The 20703-nt window shown below is 38.9% G+C and overlaps 1 protein-coding gene across 1 annotated transcript in view; it reads right to left on the reverse strand.

Moving 5' to 3' along the window:
* CACNA2D3 (calcium voltage-gated channel auxiliary subunit alpha2delta 3) overlaps positions 1–20703 on the reverse strand; it is a 776511-nt gene that overhangs the window by 385396 nt on the left and 370412 nt on the right. Inside the window, exon 9 of the mRNA XM_064496418.1 lies at positions 19537–19611. Coding sequence (XP_064352488.1) covers positions 19537–19611 — 75 coding nt within the window. The remainder of the gene's footprint in view (positions 1–19536; positions 19612–20703) is intronic.

The raw sequence follows: 20703 nt of genomic DNA on the forward strand, positions 1-20703 counted from the left end.
GCTACAAGCCAAAGAATGCCAAAGATTTCAGGTAAACTATCAGAAGCTAGGAAGAGGCAAGGACAGGTTCCCCACAGGTTTCAAAGGAAGCATGGCCTTGATGACACTTTGATTTTCAGATTGCTAGCCTCCACCACTTGTTGTTCTAAGCTGCCCAATTGATAGCACTTTCTAGGCAGCCCTAGCAAACTAATAAAGCAACATAGCTCAAGCTGTATGATTCTCAAGGTCTCAGACAAATTGAAGGCAGTGAACTCTGCCAACAAACCCACTAGTGCGGGTTTCTCTGAGACCTTGAAAACCACACAGCTTGACAATATGGTCATCTTCTGTATTCCTTAGTTGAAGTCTTCTAGATTTTAGCCCATGAGAGGTCCACATTATTCTAGAGGCACACTCTCCTGCAAACACTCATGCTTCTAAGCAGGGAACAAGAACCCATCCGTCTCTCTTTAGAGAAGTTATGCAAACAACAGTGAAAACAGGCATATACTCTAACTTACTAAAAAGTTCATTTGCCAATGAATGCATCAGCATTTTGGAGTCAAAAGCAACAGAAACTAACTCGCTCCTGCTCACTATAAGATAGCTTTTAGAATCGATGGGAAGACTCAGGGTACCAGTTTTAAGTCAGGTACCTTACTGGACTGAATGTGCCTCCAATTGTCCTTCCCTGTCCCGACTTCTTAGCATCCTGGACAGAAGGTCTCATCAACCTCTTTTATGAGGGACAGCAGAAGACCTTGATTTACCAACATACAGTCTTGCCAAGATTTCAAACTAAGGGTGCTATAAAAGGGAAGGAGGAATGTAGGGCAGCCCAACACCCACAGATGACCAAGGTGTACCTTGTAAGGGAGCACAGGCCATGAAACAGACAGTGCCTTGTGGCTAGTGGCTCTATACTCAATAGATCATTATGATGCTTACTCTTCAAGTTAAAAACTCAACTAAGTAAAACACATCCTTAATACTCTTCTCACTTGAACAACCATCATGATTCCATTATAGACCTTCAACATTACAACTCTTCTGATCATACAAATATTCTGAGTCCTTCTTTTCTGGGACTCCCCTTGTTTTCAAAAGTGGATCTTTGATTCTCTTTTCAAGCATGGTACCTTCTTGAGATTCATTTACCTGTGAATGTAAGGCCCTTCCTTCCCTGCAGATCCTAAGAAATTCCTGGGGAGATGTGGGGGAATCTTGGCTCAGATTCATGTATAAAGAAAAACCTGTAAATTAGTATCTCAAGATCTGAGGTGTGGTGGTCCTGGCCTCTGGCGTTCCTCTCATTTTCTCCTATATATGGATCTTTAATAAATAGCACAGTCATTTTTCAAAACTCCAAGTCAATGATCTTTTCCTCACAACACTGATGATCACTCTTCTATAAACCTACAGAGATTTTCCAAAGTCATTACTAGCTCATTGCAAATGAACGCATTTGTCCTAATTAATAGCTCTGCAATTCATACCCGAAACAGAGTGAGAGATCTTTTAAAATCATCTTAATAGATAAAAATAAGCCTTGTTCTGACTTAGTAGGGTAAAATTTAAATGCTAAACACATCATATCCATTTCTGAAATTCCTTATATAAACCCAAATTTAGTTACAATCATGGCAACAGATACTTCAGTGGCAGAAATCATTCCTCTCTCATGTTGATCCCATGGATATGAAAGTCACACGTTAGTGAAATCACGACCATCAGGTATTTATTTATAATGAGGTATATCCAGAAAAAAATTACAAAAGCAGTAATCCACATTAGTAAAGTTCTTTACAGTTTAGAACATCCTTTCATATATCTGTCCCCTCAAGTCCCCTCTGGGACCCTTTCTGTCCCTCAAAGAATCACATCATCACCTTTATTCACCATTACCTCACCCCTCTTCTACCATATTTTCCTCCTTCTCTCATTTTTTTATTTACACAGAGAACGGGACATAGTACTTGCTAAACCCCAGCTCTCACCTTTTATTTTCACAGGACAATTTTTGGTGTACTGTAATCTATACTGATTGGTCCTTTTCTCCCTGGAATTACCCACAATGCACACCCCAGAACTATTTAAAACCCCGCATGTTGGTCCTCCTGGGGAAGAAACAGTAGGACCCCACTCAGTCCATCCAAGTTAACCAGGTTAATCTACTTTGACATGTGTCTGTATGTAGTCATATAGTATGCTGTATGTGTGGTATAGTGTATATTCATAAGTATGTGGATATTGCATCATATATATTCACGTACTACATAAGAATAGTCAGCTCTCCATATGTGACCATTGATATTGGCACAGTCCCCCTGAAAAGTACACCGTTTATTTCTCTCATAGTCCACATTCAATCTACCAGCAAGCCCTGCCATATCTATTTGCAAAATATGCTCTAAACCCATTTACTTTTCACCACATCTAAGAGTATCACCTGGTCCAAGTCACCACCCTCAAGCACCTAGACTCAGAGAGATAGACCCCCTCTATGGTCATCTGCTTCTATTCTGACCTGATATGGCCTATTCTCATAGCATTCAAAGAGAATTTTCAAAATGGACATCACCTCTGCTACCTCCCTATACAAAGTATTCCAGTGGCTTCTAGAAGCTTTTTATGTGGAACTTGAACTCCTCAGAATGACCATGTAATAGCCTCAGCCCTCCTCCAACACAGGACACAGGACGTGGACTTCTCTCCTACAGGACTCCTTTCAACTGACAGCTCCTCAGAGAGGCCTTCCCTGACCACCAACCCACCCCCAGCAAGTTCTCTCTGTCACCTTATCATATAGGTCAAATTCTTTCACAACACGGAGCTCATTATTTCCATATTTGCTTGATTTACTCAAAGGATATTTATTAGTACCTGTTATGAGTCAGGCCCTGGTGGAGCTTTTATTCTAGTGTGTGAGAGAGACAATAAATGGTTGAGTAGAAGACATAATCCACAGTGATATGTACTTTGGATGAATATGACGTAAGGAAAGAGGATACTGAGATTGCTGTAAAGAAAGAGGTCAGAGAAGGTGACTCTGAGGAGGCAGCATTTGAGCAGATACTTGAAGTGTGAAGGAGCCTGTCACCTGGCCATCTGGGCAGATTCCTCCAAATACAAGGAATGCAAGTACCAAGACTCTAGGGTAGTAGCGTGTACTGTAGGTCCAAGGAAAAGCATGGAGGCCAGTGTGACAGCCACTAGGTGAGTGAGAGTTAACAGAAAGATGAGGCCTGAGAGATAAGGAATAATCAGCAATGCAGGCTCTCATTAGCTTTATTCTAAGACACTGAGCCACTGCAAGACATTGAATATAGGAGTGCTGTCTGACCTTGACTTTAAAATGAAATAATATCACTCTTAGTGGAGAACAGACTAGATGCCAGGAGGAGCTGGGGGTGGGAAAAGTGGAGGCATGGAGACTAGTTAGGAGCCTGTTTTCACAATTCAAGGAACAGCTGAGGGTAGGAATGGTCAAGAATGTGAAGCATGCTCAGATTCTGGTCTTTGTGACAACAGAGGTGATAAGACTTGCTGGTGGTTATGAAGGAGAAGAAAAACAAGGTTGATGCCAGGACTGGGGCCTGAATCTTAGAAGTCTTGAACTGCCATTTTCTGAGATGAGGAAGACTGGGGGAGGATCGATTTGGAGAGGTAAGACCAGAAGTCTGGTTTTAAATGTAAGAAACATGAGACTCCTAGTTGATATCCCAAAGTCTGCCTGAATAGGGAGAGCTCAAGGTGTAAGCGTTGGTATTATTGGGGTCTAAAGTCTGGGTCTAACAGTTGCTTGTGTTATTGAACTTAAAATCTCCACAAAAAGAGACTTCATCTGTCTTGCTCACTTCATACCCCTAATATCCTAATGGTGATGAGCCCAAGACAGACATTCAAATACTTGTTGAATCAATGAACAAACTAGTATATATAAAAAGCCTTATATGCATGCAAAAGTTAAATATGGTTTGACCCAATTTCAATTCTATAAATTTATTATAAGGAATAAATCAAGCAAATACTCAAATATTTATACATAAAAGTTCATCACAGCATTGTTTATAATATCAAAAAAAGGAAAGCAAACTATATTTTCAACAACAAGTTGGGTGAAATGCTATGGAGCCATCTAAAATACTAAAGAATATCTCAAGGCCTAGAAGGTTTATCACAACTTGCTATTAATTTTAAAAGACACTTAAAGAAGTTACAATCTCCTTTTTTTTTTTAAAGCACATATATCTGATATGATGGCCTTCAGGATAAACACAATACTAATATAGTTGGTTGTTTCTGATAATCAGACTACATGAAACTAAAAAAAATTTATTTCTTTTTTATCCATATTCCTAATTATTTTGTATAATAAGAAACATTAACATTAAAATGCTTTTTTTTTTTAATGTGAAAGCATCATTGCACAAATAAAGCCTCACTGCTGTGGATGAGCCCGTCTTCCTAGTATGTCCATATTTGTGGAAGAATTTCAATTTTTTTTCAATTGAGATATAACTGACATATAACATTATATGAGTTTCAGGTGTACACCATAATGATTCAGTATTTGTATATATTGCAAAATGATAACTACAGTAAGTCTAGTTAACGTTCAGCACCATACATAGTTATGAAATCCTTTTTTCTTACCATATACCTTATTCTTGAGTGATTCTGAAAATATCAGGGTTTTTCAGCAGCTTTGTTCGAGTATAATTGATATACAATAAACTGCATTATTGAAAATCTACAATGTGATACTTTTGACATGTGTATACACGGGTGAAACATCACCAACTCAGTCAAAATAGTGAACATTTTCATCACCCTCAAAGGTTTTCTCATGCCCCTTTATGATTCCACCTTCCCATTCCCCCCCACTGAGTGCCTTCTGTCACTATAAGTGAGTTTGTATTTTCTACAGTTTTACGTAAATGGAATCATATAGGATGTACTCCTTTTGTGTGGCTTCAGTATAGTTATTTTATCAGTAGTTCATTCCTTTTTCTTGTTGGGTAGTTTTCCACAGTATGTGTATATCATAATTTGCTTATCCAAGAACCTATAGATGGACACTGGGGTTGTTTACAGTTTGGAATATTTACAAATAAAGCTTCTGCAAATAAATTCATGTTTAAGTCTTTACATGGACGTATGCTTTCTTTTCTCTTGGATAAGTAGAATGCTACATCATATGGCATGTGTATGTTTAACTTTTTAAGAAAGTGACAAACTCTTGTCTAAATTGGTTGTACCATTTTACATTCCTGTCAACAGTGGATGAGTGCTCCAATTCCTCTGCATCCTTACTAACACTTGATGTGATCAGTCTTTTACATTTCAGCCATTCTAGTAAGTGTGTAGTGATAGCTCATTGTGATTTTAATTTGCATCTCACTAATGGACTAAAGATATAGAGTGTCTTTTCATATGCTTATTTGCTATCTGTGTATCTTGGTCCAAATAAAAAAAAATTTCTTCTCTTTGAAAGATACCAATGAAATAATGAAAAGACAACTCGCGCGCTGGGAGGAAAAATACCCGCAAAGAATATATATGATGAAAGACTTGAATCCAAAATATATAAAGAACACTCAAAACTCAGTAAGAAAACAATCCAATTAAGAAATGATAAAAAAAAAAAATCTGAACAGACACTTCACCAAAGCAAATCTTTTAAGTGTTACAGATAGAACATCTCTCTCTAAAGATAAACAAGAGGCAGCTTCACAAGTGGAAATATCTTCCACTTTGTACACTGAAAGAGTTTAATGGAGAGGAGACTGCTCTTGAATTAGCAACAGGGCGCAAATAATGTGTAAAGAGAGCTCGGGGACCGGAAATGGAGGGAGCAAGGCTGTAAGGGCTTCCTTCCATTAGTTTTCCGGTCTTCTACCCAAGCATGCCACTGTACCTCACTACCCCAGGGAGGGGACAGCCTGCCTCAGACACTGCTTGAAGATGCAGGACTGGCAAGGTTCAGGTCAGACAACAGTACTTTCCTGGGAAATGCCTTCAGCGTCAACCCCTGATCCTAAAGTGTTTCTGGCAACTAACTGACCGCAAACTCGAGGGCTATGTACAGCCCGTGCCAGCTGGCTCATGCCGCCTTCATCTTGGCAGGCAGAACAGAAGATTTGGGCCTGGCATCTGGATGGTCCTCCCCAGGCTGTGATGGCAGCTGAGGCAGAGACCCTGGCAGCTCCCTCCTGTCCCCCAGCTCTGCCCATGTGGCCAGTGTGCTAGTTAATGCTTGGATGGCCTGGCATCCAGACCAGACCTAAGGAACAAGCACAGAGTGAAGTCATGCGGCATTAAAACCTTCAGGGGTTTCTCATAGCTCATTTTAACCACGTTTGGCAAAAGTAACAGGTTTAACCCCTCAGAAATAAAGTCAGAGGGCAGGCTACAGGGCTGTCTTCCCACACTGCTGGGGTAATCCTCATACGAAAGCCCATTGTTCTGACTGCCAGGTTGTATTTGTTTTTTTTTCTTATTAATTAGTCACTTTATTTGCTTGTAGGCTCTTGTACAGTTAATTAATACAATTAATTGTGATATTAATTGAATTAGCAGTACAACTTATTGGGAGCACAGAGGCTAATGGGTTACATCTGAGATCACCTCCCAATTCACATGGACTGGCCATACTACCTAAGAGAAACACTGAACTATCAGACCATTTTTTGATCTACAAAAATAGCCATTTAATATGGTTGCTACCAATAGCTTTTTATTCTGAGCAAGTCACCCTGGATTCATTTTGTCCAATATAAAACATGTAATCTCAGGGAATGACTTCCACTCCCAGAGTCAGTGATCACTCAGTGAAAGAAGAGAGATGACGAGGCTTTGGAAAGCAGGGAGTCACAACCCAGGTGTGAGGAAGGCATGACTGAGTTCCCATTACCCCGACATTGACAATGTTCTAGTTGGTTTCGAATAGAACAGCTAAGGTGGCTGCACCTGCAAGCCACTCAGCAGGGCAGGATTTCACAATACGCAGTAGGACTTCTTGCCATGTGTACTTTCTTTTCTATCTTCCTGTCAGAGGCGCCTGCCATAAAAATAACACGTCTTAAGTGTAAGACAGGAGTTTCTGGACTTTAGATGATGGCCCAACACCTAGACTACAGTCATGGACAGTATTATTCTAACAAGTCTCTGGAGTGGTCTCTAGGGTAGCTCAGATGCTCTGGGTCAGTCACATTTTACTCAGAGGTTGTTAATATCTATTGATGGCCAAGGACATATGCGTGCATCCAAGTGCTGACCTACTTCTGTGCCACATTATAAGGTACAATTCCCATTATTGTTAACTAAATATTTGTGAAATCATGGACAGAACACTCTAGCTTAATGGTTTGAATGTTTCCATTAAAAATGGCAAAAGTTAGATAGCTTGGTTGTATGTATGCACAAAAGAACTTCATGCAGAAGGATTGGTCTCTCTTGGAGAGATGCTCTGGAAAGTGGCTTGTTCTGAAAACTGCAGTTTATCCTTTATAAACTCTATCTTTCTATATGTTACCATTTGGGGCAGAAAATCTTCTTGAGAAATCACTAATAATCATTATTACTTAAGTAAATAATCAATTACTCAAATTTGTAAAGATGCTGGCATTGCAAAATGCCCTAATGCTGTTCTCCTATTAAACCTTCCCAGAGCCCTCATACAGGAGGAAGGGAACAGTGGATGCTCACTTGGCAGATGGGAAAGAAAGGGCAGCTTGCAGAGGTGAGGTGACACACACACTGCCCCTCAGCTGGTCACCATGGACAGGACTCAACAGATATGTTAACCTAGTTCTTACCCATTAGGCATTTCCACCTCTTTATGTCCAAGATAAAGACTATCAATCCAAATTTAAATTCACCCCAATGACTCAAAATTGTCCTAATGAACAGTCTGGTGAATACAGCTATGTTGCTGTAACTCATCAAAATCCTAGATGCCCCAAGGTGTTGCTTATGTACTCCCAGCTGTTTTATCTAAACCATTTTTGGTCTTTTCCCCCAGCATCACGCTATCAGCTCCCATTTTTCAGCTGTCAGTTTGCCTACCTCTACTTTTTTCTTTCACTTTCAGACCTAACTTAATCTTAAACTACAGCAGAATGAGAAAAACAAATATTCCTTTCTCTATTCATTCACCTATTTAGTTAGTAATACCTGAGCACATCTGATGGGCAAAGGCTCCTTCTAAGAGATGCAGCAGTGATAAAATGCAGAGTGTAAGTGTCCACACAGAGGCCTTTCAGGTCATAGGTAAGAGACAGACAAATGAACAAGTAAATAAAAAGAAAGGAACATCTGTCACAAGGGCTCACATGAGTCAGAGCAGAGTGACATGGTGGAGGGGGTCAGGGAAGGTGACTTTTGGGCTGAGATCTAACCAAAAAGGAGTGCTTCTACTTCTTCCAGGAGGAGGGGTTGGTGCTAAGGCCCTACGGAGGTGGGAATGGACATGGAGCAGAGCAAGATGACAAAGAAACAGACTGTAAGCCCAGAAGAGTTGGAGAACGTGGAGTGGCCAACAGGGTGATATCACCCAAGGCTTTGTAGTCACTGAAAAGGAGGTTAGATTTCATTCGAGGTGAAATGGGAAAACTTGGGAGGGCTTTGAACAGGAGACTAACTTGATCTGATGTGCTCTTTCCTTCCTTTATTCAGTGCTCTTTATGGACAGCCCTATACTGGATGTAGTAGAAGCAGCGGTGAATACAGCACCAACCCGGAGACTCTGGCCAGTGGGGAAGGTAGAGAGAAATCAGGTCACCACACAGCCTCTGTGGGAAACCACAGAGGGCACTGAGTCCTTTCCTAGGTACGAAGGGAACGTTTCCTAAAGGGAATTTATTTTACCTGAGATCAGAGGAAGAAAAAGTTAATTGGGCAAAAAAGATGTGGGAGAATAGGAAAGAAAGCAGTCATATGTTCCAGACAGGAGAAACAGAACACACGTAAGATCTGGTTTTAAGAGGGTACACAATGACCTCTAGAATATAGGAATTTAAATATGGCTGGATCAGAAAGGAAGAGGGAAGGAAGGAGGGACAGAAAAAGACAGAGATGATGGAGAAGAGGAGTTGAAGGGAAATGTCATAAAAGCAAGAGGAGAATGGATAGATAAACAGGAGGCATACCATGGAAGACCTGATAAGAAGAGGCCCAATAATTCAATATTCCAAGATAAGTAAGTTCTAGAGATCTGCTGTACAACAACATGCCTGTAGTTCATCTAACTATATCCATTGTCACTATGTTGTGGTAATATACATAAACCTACCTTATTCTTATTTAGAGCTGCATTGTGTTAAGTTACACTGGATCTAAAAGAATTTACTTACATTTATGCTATTCCCAAACTTTCTCTGTGTAAGTTATTTTTAATGTAAGTGAGACATATTTAAAGCAATGCAATTCTTCCTACCTTTCATTACTTTTGATTTGAATAAAAGGGGGTTAGTGTTTGCTCTCTCTGAAATTTTGTCTCCCTTGGTGTTTGAGTGGGCAACGATCACCAATGTGAAGATGGGCTACTTTCTGCTTACAATTCATATCATAGCCCTCACTCCCATATCACTGGCAAATCTGTACCATGTACACCCATCTATAATTGGATGTCCATAAAGCCATGGGAAGAGGAAAATTTTAGAATCCAGGATGCCTCTTTTGATAAAGTTCAGGCTGAAAGAAACAATACTGGGGAAAATCCAGCAACTTCGATGTATATTTTTGTTAATTCACGGAAGTTCAGTCTCTCCTGATCCCATGGGAAAAGATCAAAACTGCAGAGGAAGATGAGAGTGGCATGGGTTTCTAAGACTGATTGATTCTGTGACAAATACTCACAAATGAATCTTAAACAGAGCCATGAAATTCAGTGGATTTCAGTACATCTTCATTATAAAACCAGAGAAAAATCATAGCACTCATATTTCCCTCTCCCCTCAGAGAGACCACAGGAGGTTCATTTTAAGGTCTGATGAATGGTTTAGAACGTCTGAAGTAGATTAGGATGAGTAGTTTACTCATTTGAATTCTATACTTAAGCTCCAGGCTCACCCAATTTGTCATGGTTTCTCTTTCCTTAAAGAAAAAATATTTCAGTTATTTGGTAAATAAAGAAGCAAAGCAAAATTCTCTCCAGACAGTAAACAATACCTTTAAAACACAAAGACCAAAACTTAACAGAACCTCAAGAGCACTTGTTCCAGGATGATGTGTCACAGGCCATGTCAAGCAAAATCACAGGAAATCTGTGAACCGGAAAAATTTAGTCTGACCAAGGCCAGCATTTTTATCCTAACCTTTTCTTTTATTTCAAGACATTCTCTCACTCCTCTTTCAAATTTTTAAAATGAATTTTATCAAAAACTGTTTTAATTAAAACGATCCAGTTTTGATTTTTCGCGTCACCTGAATACTGTGAAACCAGAGTTAGGTGTCATTGGACTAAAGGTACATGACATAATAATCCCAGATGTCACCTTGTAGAGAAGCCTTTTCATACCCTTTCATTCACTGGAAGTAGCATTACAATGGCCACCAGGGAAATCATCATAGTATGAAAAGGTAAGAAATAATCTCAGTTATTTGGCTGTCATGACAACTTGTTAGGATGTATATGGATATTCTGCATGAAGTGTGGAACATCTCAAGGGATTTAGCACATGTTAGTAAGAATTACTGGGCTCACAGAATGGAGGCTGGCATCAATATGCACATTGCCAGGTGTACACAGGTTTATATAGAAGGTCATAAATCTCCAACCTCATTTCACAAAGAACATGAAAAAATGGCTTCAAAGCTGCCATTCAGGGGATTTGGCCTGATCTAGACAGAGTATTGAGGATTGCCAATCCTGGAATCAGATAATTTCACCCACAACCGAGTTCAGATTGTCCTGATTATATTAAAGCATGAGTTTCATGCTTTTGTTTTCAATGTTTCGTGGATCTTCCACCGAAATGAAAAAAAAAATTTTTTTAACCAGAATCCTATCTCAGGTGGCTCATCTATTCTTTCTTTCCTTCCTTCTTTCCTTCCTTCCTTCCTTCCTTCCTTCCTTCCTTCCTTCCTTCCTTCCTTCCTTCCTTCCTTCCTTCCTTCACTCCTTCTTTTTCCTTCATGCTTCTACTGAGCATCAGACTCATAGGTACTGGCCTTGTTGCCCAGTCTTTTCTTCCCAGAAAACCAAGCAGATCTACCCTACACAGGCCTACCTCCTAGCCACAGCAGCAGACACTGAGACCAGCCTGCTGGCTGGGCTGCTCCACTCACTTGAGATGCAATTACGGATCCAGAATGGGTGGTTGACCTTGCAGAATCAGAGTCCACCAAAGACACATAGGTGAGGCGCTGAGGAGAAGACGGATGATTCCTTTTTGAAGCCTTGAGTACAGCCTTTTCCACCCCCAGGACCTTGCAGTTAGGTGAGCTGATGTAAATTATCATTTTGCTTTATATGAATTTTCTAGTCTCAATCACATCCACTATGTGAGTCCTGAATGTACATGGCCTAACATTCTATTTGATGATAAAAATGAAATTTGGCTCAAATTAGCCAAAGAAGCTCATCTTTATCTTAAAACATCCCAAAATTCCAATCAAAGATAAATGCTTTGTCTTCTGAGATTTTTCTTCAAAAAAATAAGGTAAGAAGACTGAAACGCCTTGCCATTAGAAACTGAACTACAATCAGCACCTTGTTAGACAACTAAAGCAACCTAACACACTTTCTTCAACTATTCATACTAATTTGATAAAGCCCCCTTTTAAGATTTCCTTCTATACTTCAGATTACTTTTCAATTAAACTTTTTATTTTGAGGTAAGTATAGATCCACATGCAGTTGTCAGAAACAGCACAGAGAAATGCCTTTTACCTAGTATTCTCCAATGACATGATGCAAAACTATAGTATATAGTGATATATATAATATCTGTGACATTATATCACAACCAGGGTATTAACATTGATACAGTAAAGATACAGACCAGTTGCATCACAACAAAAATTCCTCATGCTGACCTTTTATCATGGACCTCTCCCCACTCCCACCCTGAACCTCTGGCAACCACTAGTCCCCACTTCCATAAATTTTGTCATTTCAAGAATGTTATATGAATGAAATAATAGAGTATATATTATTTTGGGATTGGCTTTTTCCACTCAGGATAATTCCCCAAACAGTCAAAGACTCATCCAAGTTATTGTGTGTACCAATAGTTCTCTTTTTTAATTGCTTAGTATTCCATGGTATAGATATATCACAGTTTGCTTATCCATTCATCTACTGAAGATTATCTACATTGTTCCCAGTTTTGGGCTTTCACAAATAAGGCTGCTATGAACATCTGTATACAGGTTGTTGTGTAAACATAAGTCTTCATTTATCTGAGATAAATGCCCAAGAGTGCAACTACTGGATTATATCATAATTGTATGCTTAGTTTTATGAGAAAATGACAAATGTTCTTCAGAGTAGCTATATCATTTTAAATTCCTATGAGCAATGTATGTTAGGAATGATCCAATTTCTCCACACCCTAAACAGCATTTGGTAGGTCTTATTATTTTATTTTTAAATTATTTTTATTCTAGCCATTCTGATAGGTTATGTAGTGATATCTAATTGGGATTTCAATTTCCATTTCCCTAGCTAATGATGTTAAATATCTTTTCTTGTACTTACTTGACACCTTTATAGCCTCTTCAATAAAATGTCTCTCCATGTATTTTGCCCATTTTCTAATTGGATTGTTTTTATTGTTGAGTTTGAGTTATTTATGTATTCTTTATATGTTATTGATATGTGGTTTGCATATAATTAGTATACACATATTGATAGTTTCCAGTTATAGCTTGAAAAAAGATATTTGAAAATCACATATCTTTTCATCCTTTCAGCAGGGTCTTTTATATTGAAAAAAGTGTTTTTCAAATTTTAATAAGATCCATTTTATCAAATTTTCCTTTTATAGATTGTGCTTTTGGTGTCAAGTCTAAGAACTCTTTAGCCATATTCTGAAGATTTTCAAGATTTTTTCTTGTTTTTTCAGAGGGTGTCATAGTTGTACATTTTACATTTAAGTTTTTGACCCATTTGAATTAAATTTTGTTTAAGTTGTAATATTTAGGTCAAGGTTTAAAATTTTTGTTTGTTTTTACTTATGGATATTCAATTGCTTTGGTAAACTATTTGTTGAAAAGAATATCCTTCCTCCATTGAATTGTGTTTGCACCTTTGTAAAAATTCAGTTGAGCATATTTGTACAGGTATATCTCCATGTTCTTTCTTCTATGCCATTGATCTATGTGTCTGCTCCTCCACCAATATCACACTGTATTGATTACTGTAACTATATAATAGGCATTAACATTGGGTAAATTGATTCCTCCTACTTCATTCTTTTTCAAGATTATTTACTATTCTAGGTCCTGTGCTTTCCTATATAAATTTTAGAAAACCCTTGTCTGTGTCTACAAAAACCTTGCTGGAATTGATAGGAATTGTATTAAACTTACAGATCAACGTGAAGAGAATTGATATGTTTAGTCCTCCCATTCATGAACACGGTAAGTCCTTTCTTTTATTTAGGTCTTCTTTGATTTCTCTCATGAGCATTTTGTCATTTTCATCATACAGAGCCTATGCATGTTTTATTCAGTTTATGCCTTTGGAGCAATTATAAATGGTATTGATTTTTAAGTTTTGGTTTCTGTGTGTTCATTGTTGATATATAAGAAAGTGGTTTGGGGTATTCATCTTGTATATGTGACTTTGGACTTATTTATTAGTTCTGGGAGTTCGGAGGGGTTTTTTTGTTTGTTTTTTTGTTTTTGGTAGGTTCTCTGGGATTTTCTACATATACAATTGTATCATCTGAAAATAGGATGAGTTTAATTTCTTCCTTTCTGACCTGGACATTCTTTACTTCTTTTCCTAGGTTTACTGCACTGGCTAGAACTTACAGCACTATTGAATGAGAGTGGCAAATGTGGACTTATTTACATTGTCCCAACCTTAAGAGGAAAAGATTTCAAATTTTCACTGTTAAGTTTGATGTTAGCTTAGGTTTTTATACATGGTCTTTATCAATTTGAGGAGGTTATCTCTGCTTTTATTTTGCTGAATTTTTTTAATCAAGAATGTGCACTGGATTTTATCAAATGCTTTTTCTGAGTTGATATGATCATATGATTTTTCATCTTTAGCCTACTGATATAATGAATTACATTGATTGATGTGACACTGATGTCAAATCAGCCTTGCATATCTGGAATAAATCCTACTTGGTAGTAGTGGATACATATTGTTGGATTTGATGTGCAAAAATTTTGTTGAAGATTCTCGCTATAAGTTCATAAGGGATATTGGTCAGTAGGTTTCTTTTTCTTTACTGTCTTCGTCTGGTTTATCAGGGACCTACTAGCCTCACAAAGTGAGTTGGGGAGGATTTCCCTCCTATTTTTCTGGAAGAGATTCTGTAAATTTGGTATTAATTCTTCTTTAACAGGTAGAACTCTTCAGTGAAATCACCTGAAACTTGAGATTTCTTTTTGGAAATTTTAAATTATAACTTCAATTTCTTTCATGTTTATAGGACTATTCAGATTATCTTTTTCTTTTTTTCTTGTTTGGATTTGGAAGCTTGTAGTTTTCGGGGACTTGATCCACTTTTTCTAAGTTGTCAAATTCAAGAGTGGGAACTTCTTTCTAATATTCCCTTACTATCCTTTTAATGACTACAGTTCTGTAGTAACATTCCGTTTCATTCCTGGTATTGGTGGTTTGTGGCTGCTTCTTTTCTTTTTTTATCAGTCTTGATAGGGGTTCGTCAGTTTTACTAACTTTTTTTTAAAGAACTAGCTTTTGGTGTCATTGATTTTTCTCTACTGTTTTCCTGTTCCAGTTTACAGGTATGCCACAGAGATATTGCAGGTTCAGTTCCAGACCACTAGAATAAAGTGAATATCACAATAAAGGAAGTCATACAAATTTTTTGGTTTCCCAGTGCACATAAAAGTTTTGTTTATACTATACAGTAGTATATTTAGTGTGCAATAGCAATGTGTCTAAAAAAAAACCCCAATGTACATACCTTAATTAAAAATCCTTTACTGCTAAAAGATGCTAAGTATCATGAGCCTTTAGGGAATCATAAACTTTTTTCTAGTGAAGGGTCTTGCCTCGATGCTGATGCCTTGATGGCTGCTGACTGATCAGAGTTGTGGTTGCCTGAAGGTTGGGGTGGTTGTGGTAATTTCTTAAAATAACACAACAGTGAAGTCTGCCACATCGATTGACTCTTCCTTTCACAAACAAGTTCTCTGTAGCATGCAGTGCTGTTTGATATTTTACCCATGATAGAACATCTTTCAAAATTCGTGCCAATCCTCTCAAACTCTAAGACTGCTTTCATCAACTAAGTTTATGTAATATTCTAAATCATTTGTTGTCCTTTCCACAATCTTCACAGCATCTTCACCAGAAGCAGATTCCATCTCAAGAAACCACTTTCTTTACTCATCCATAAAAAGCAACTCCTCCTCTGTTAATGTTTTATCATGAGATTGCAGCAATTTAGTCACATCTTCAGGCTCCACTTCTAATTCTAGTTTTCTTGCTGTTCTACCACATCTGTAGTTACGTCTTCCACTAAAGTCTTGAACTCTTCAAAGTCACCCATGAGGGTTGGAATCAACTTTTTCCAAATTCCTGTGAATGTAGATATTTTAAGCTCTTCCCATGAATCACAAATGCTTTTAATGGCATCTAGAATAGTAAATCCTTCTCAGAAGGTTTTCAATTTACTTTGCCCAGATCCATCAGAGGAATCACCATCTATGGTAGCTACAGCCTTATGAAAAGTATTGCTTAAATATTAAGGCTTGAAAGTCAAAATTACTCCTTGATCCATAAGCTGCAGAATGGACCTTGTATTAGCAGTCATGACATAACATTAATCTCATTGTACGTCTTCATCAGAGCTCTTGGGTAACCAAGTGCATTGTCAATGAGCAGTAGTATTTTGAAAGCAATATATTTCTGAGCAGTAGGTCTCAACAGTGGGTTTCAAATATTCAGTAACCCATATTGTCAACAGATGTGCTGCTCCCCAGGCTTCGTTGTTCCATTTATAGAGCACAGGCAGAGAGAGAAGATATAGCATAACTCTTAAGGGTCCCAGGATTTTCAGAATGAAAATTAGCATTAGCTTCAACTTAAAGTCACCAGCTGCATTAGCCCCTAACAAGAGAATCATCCTGTCCTTTGTAGTTTTAAAGCCAAGCCTTGACTTCTCCTCTCTAGCTATGAAAGTCCTAAATGAATCATCTTCTAAGACAAGGCTGTTTCATGTACTTTGAAAATCTGTAGTTTAAGTGTAGTGGCTCCATTAAATGATCTTACCTAAATCTTCTGGATAACTTGCTGTAGCTTCTACCTCAGCACTGTGTTTTCAATTTTCACTTTTATTTTACGGATACGGTTTCCTTCCTTAAACCTCATGAACCAGCCTCTGCTAGCTTCAAACTTCTCTTTTGCAGCTTCTTCACTTCTCAGCCTTCACAGAATTGAAGAGAGTTAGGGCTTTGCTCTGGATTAGGCTTTGGCTTAAGGGAATGTTGTGGCTGGTTTAATCTCTCCAGACCACTGAAAATTTCTTCCTATTAGCAATAAGGCTGTTTCAGTTTTTCAACATTCATATGTTCACTGGAGTAGCACTTTTAATTTCCTCCAAGAACTCTTCCTTTACATTCACAACATGGCTAACTGGTGCAAAATGCCTAGTTCTGGCCTATCTCAGCTTTTGACATGTCTTCTTTACTAAACTTAGTCATGTTTTAGCTTTTGACTTAGGTTGAGAGACTTGTGACTCTCCCTTTCACTTGAATACTTAGAAGCTACTGTAGGCTTATTCACTGGACTAATTTCAATATTGTTGTGTCTCAGGCAATAGGGAGGCCTGAGGAGAAGGAGAGAGATGGGGGAATGGCCAGTCAGTGGAGCAGTGAGAAAAACACAACACTCTCATCTTGAGACTTTTATGACATGAATGCTAGCCCTTTTGTTGTCCCACATGTCACTGAGACTCTGTTCATTTTGTTCCAATCTATTTTCTCCCTGTTGTTCAGGCTGGATGATTTCTATTGAGCTGTCCTGAAGTTTAGTGATTCTATCTGCTGTCATCTCCACTCGACTACTGAGTTGATCCAGTGAGCTTTTTATTTTGGGAACTGTATTTTTCAGTTCTGTAATTTCCACTTGGCTCTTTTAACTTCTATTTCTTTGCTGAGATTTTATATTTTTTTCATTTATTTCAAGAGAATTCCTAATTGCTTGCTGAAACAATTTAATAATTTCAACATCTGATTCATGTCAATATTGGCTTCTGTTGATTGTTTTTTTAATTATGTTGTGATTTTTCTGGTTCTTGGGATGACAAGGGGGATATTTCGTTGCATTCTGGGCATTCTGAATTACATACTATGAGACTCTGGGCCCTATTTAATCTCTTTTCTTAGCAGGCAGTCTCTCTGCTGAGGTGTGGCACAAGAGCAAAGTGGGTGTAGATGGTGTGAAAGACCAACTTCCTATTTAGCCCTGAGGAAACTATGGAAGGCTGGTCTAATAGTTGTTCCATTGGTGCTTGGCTGGAGTAGGAAAGGTACTGTCACAAAGGCTTTTTGTTGTTAGGCCATCCTTTTCCTGGTCCTTTGGCTAGGAGCTTTTCTTGGAAGTTTGTTTGTTTGTTTTGTCTGTGCCTATTGTTGGCCCAGGTAGGAAGCTTCTGGAGTGCTCTACTTGGAACATATGGGAATCAATAAGAAACCCAGGGAACTCACCTCGATGTCATTCAGTCTAGGCAGGAGTCTTCCTATACTTGTTTGTTGGGTTATGTCCAGGGTTTTTCAGTTGTAAAGGGAGGGATTTGATTAAAATGTGGCTACTCCATATTGGAAGAATCAAAAGTCTGGATTAATTTTAATAAAAACTACTTCAGTCTTCAATATCCATAAATTCAAAGGCAATTTAAAATAAATTCTTAGCTCACTTTCTCTAACAATTTGTTTCATTCATAAGACTTCTTATCTCCAAATATCACACTGCCCTTGTTCATTTAGGAAGCCACTTAAAGGAAGGCCCTGATCATTTTAAGCAACTTTTCTATTTAATGTTGTATGCACCACCACTGGATATCTATTGGGGCCCTTGGAAATATTCCAATGCTACAAAATTAAGAAGTGGGTGAAATCTAGACTCAGGCTATGCCCAAACAAAGGGGAAATCCCTAGAGAAATTTGGCTGTAGGTTTAAGTTATTTTTCCCTAACTTAGCCTAGAAAATGACCATGAACATTCCCTAGATATTGTAGGGAATTGGCTTTGGACTACAATGTATTTGTTTCTCTCTTCTAAAAGTGAAACTGATTATGGTGTTGCTTTCCTCTCAAGCTGTACCTTGGATATTATCTGTACCTTGGATAGTATAATTTTTCCTTCTCACTCTGTGTTCCAGTTATAATGAAATTCTCCCAGTCCTCTGTTCACTCTCTTAGAGGTGCCCAAACCAAGTGCTTCTACCACCTGCACCTAAGTTAGCACCAATGCCACTCCCTGCCCCTTTGGGCCAGGAGGTTCTCCCCAGCACATGTATAGCATGTCACAGAGCCTACCTTGGCCACTGTCCTCAGCCACATCATAGGGGTCTGCTCTCCAGGGGAGGAGTATTATTTTATAATGCCCACATGGCATGCACAACAAAACAACATGAGTAATGGCAGCTATGAGTCCCAGGAGATGTGATACTGTTGTAGCCACAGCTACACCTTCAACCTAAACTGCCACCTGGCCCTGTAGGGGTGACTGATGGTGGCTATGGTGGTTGTATTAACAGACTTAAGGGTATGCAAAGGGAAACAGGATTTATTTTATAGTAATCTATTCTGGAAATTTTCCTAGAATTGGAAAGGGAAGGGAAATTTGTAACCATTTCCTAAGTTCCTCCGTTAACATATTTTTCTTTTGTTCCAGGCAATATATTTACGGAGCAGGCAATGCTCAGAGGATTGAGGATACAGCAGAGAGTGACATTGTCCCTATCCTTGTAAAGCTTACCTTCTAATCCCAGAGTCAAGTTACCCCAACAGTTATTTAAGCAATAGTATTAAGTGCAAGAAGAGATACAACAAGTGGGTTCAGTTTTCTTTGAAATCTCAGCAAGAGTCATATTCTTTCAATGGTGTCCATATGGGTGAAAAACACAATACAGGATGTGCTTAGAGCAAAAGAAAAAGAAAATAAATGCAATTGTTTCAGAACTAGTGAGCATCTGAACTCAATATAAGTATTTTACTGCCATGATTTTATTTGTGCCTCTTCATAAATGTTCTACACACTGGGGTTCTAAAGCCCTCAATGAAAGGGCAGTACATTTGATGAGTTTCTAAAAACTAGGACAGAATTATTGTAAGTGATCACTGTGAGGGAGACGGTGTGCCATGACCCCTGATGCACCCACTCAGTGGCAGGTCCTACCTCCTTGTTTGTCCTGTCGGCTTGCACCAACGTTCCATTCAGGCAAGGTTCCACATAGTGAAGCTCCTCGTTATACTGCAAAGGGAAGAAACAGCCAAGAGGAAACAACTAAGTATTTGAAGGGATAATTTAAGGATACACACACCAAAACAAAAAAGCAGCACAATCACAGGCTCAATTCATTTACATAAGGTAACTTTCTCAATGGTGCCCCTATTCAAAATCATGCTTAAGTGCCAAAGACACACTTTATTCTTTTCTTGAGAGGGAAACTTACAGAGCACATGTTGGTGTATGGCAGTGTTCAAGGTGTATATAGTTAACTGATAATCCTTCCTGGGTAGCTCCAAACACGGGGGTTCCCTGGGCAGTGTATGATATAGGTGAGATCTAAAGAGCATCCCACACTTGGGTGGATATGGCTCCAGCGCCTGTCCTTGGTTTCACAGAACCAAGGCACCCACGTTTGGGTCACATGTGAGTGAGGGGACAGAATGTTGGAAAGGAAAGGCCTTGATGTTCCCTCTTTGTGGGGCTGTGCAGGTGTTGGTCACAGCACTGTCCACACACAGTGACATCACCTTCCACGTACGGCAATGCCAGCCTTCCCATCATTTTTGATGCCAGAATACCCAGATTATGACCCTTTGTTTTTGTCCAAAGCTGGGAAGAGGAAATGTGAGTGTTCTTATCTTCATTTCTTTCATCAAGCCCAGTTCTCTGCACTGTAGCTAGACTGGGACCTTCCAAAACACAAATCTAATCATACCCACTGTTGTCAACACCATTCAGAACTCCCTATTGCTCTGCAGATGAACTTTCCCAGGTATTGACAGGGCTCTAGACATTTGGCCCTATTGACTTTTCTAGCATGTTTACTCATTAGCCCTCCCCATAAACTTAGCACCGACCAGCCTTAATTCCCTTCCTGTCCTCTGGGATGGCTCATCTTTTCCTTCAGGGCTTCTACCACTGGGCCTTCTGCCTGGAGCCCTCGCTATAGAATCTCCCAGCTGATTCCTGTTCAGTCTCTGGGCCAACTCATTCCTGCCTACTCTGGGAAGCAGTCTCTGTCACAAGAAAGGCTCCTCTCCTGTCTACTCCCAATTTATAATGCCTTGTGCCTGGATCCCTCGCCACAAGGCAGGACTACATCATTAGAGTCCA

This window comes from Camelus dromedarius, chromosome 17 (assembly GCF_036321535.1).
Source record: "Camelus dromedarius isolate mCamDro1 chromosome 17, mCamDro1.pat, whole genome shotgun sequence".
NCBI lineage: Eukaryota > Metazoa > Chordata > Mammalia > Artiodactyla > Camelidae > Camelus > Camelus dromedarius.